General features: G+C 61.7%; 1 protein-coding gene across 1 annotated transcript; it reads left to right on the forward strand.

Moving 5' to 3' along the window:
• Positions 1-72: 72 nt before the first annotated feature.
• Positions 73-579, forward strand: LOC103810858 (protein max-like; the record flags this gene model as incomplete). The annotated part of the gene is made up of 2 exons (XM_009083782.1): positions 73-186; positions 407-579. Coding segments are annotated over 2 exons (287 nt in total), but the record flags the coding sequence as incomplete, so codon positions are not given.
• Positions 580-927: the final 348 nt, after the last annotated feature.

Raw genomic sequence — 927 nt, forward strand, 5'->3', positions numbered from 1 at the left:
GGCTCCCGACCCCGCAGGGAGATTTTGGGGTGCACGTCGTGCTCCTCTCCGGTGCCACCCCTGTCCCCTCCCTGCCAGGCTGACAAACGGGCTCATCACAACGCGCTGGAGCGCAAGCGCAGGGACCACATCAAGGACAGCTTCCACAGCCTGCGAGATTCCGTGCCCTCGCTCCAGGGAGAGAAGGTGAGTTTGTGGAGCGTGCTGGACGTATGCCATGCACCCACCCGGGCTCCAAGCCTCTCCTTTTGGGATATTCCCAAGGCTCTGTCCTGCCATGGGAGTCCCCAGCAGGGACAGGAGCCAGGCTCTGCAGACAGGGTGGGATGGGCCAGGTGATCCCATGGGTATTCCCCCCTGGGCTAGGTCTTTATCTTGCCTCTGGCTTTTCCCACTATTGCAACAGGCATCCCGGGCTCAAATCCTGGACAAAGCCACAGAGTACATCCAGTACATGCGCCGGAAAAACCACACACACCAGCAGGACATCGACGACCTCAAGCGGCAGAACGCGCTGCTGGAACAGCAAGGTGGGAGCTGGGATCCGATACAGGGATCAGGGAGCTGGGGTCCTGCAGGGTCTGGGAGTCGGGGGCCAGGATCCAGGAGCTGGGGTCTGGCAGAGTGCAGTCAGAGCTAGGATCTGTCAGAGTCCAGGATCTAGTGGGAGCTGGAGTCCAGAAGGAGCGGTGGTCCAGGCTCTGGTGGGAGCTGAGGTCTTTCTGGATCTGGGATCCAGGATCTGGTGGGAGTTGGGGTCTGATGAAAGCTGGAGTCCAGCAGAGTCTGGGATGCAGGGTCTAGTGGGAACTGGGACCCAGCAGCAGCTGGTGTCCAGGACGTGGTGGGTGGCAGGGTGTGGCTGGAGCTGGGATCCGGGATGCCTTGGGATGCATCCAGAGCCGTGCCCAGGCACAGGGGTGACAC

This window comes from Acanthisitta chloris, unplaced genomic scaffold, assembly GCF_000695815.1.
Source record: "Acanthisitta chloris isolate BGI_N310 unplaced genomic scaffold, ASM69581v1 scaffold43801, whole genome shotgun sequence".
In the NCBI taxonomy this organism is placed as follows: Eukaryota; Metazoa; Chordata; class Aves; order Passeriformes; family Acanthisittidae; genus Acanthisitta; species Acanthisitta chloris.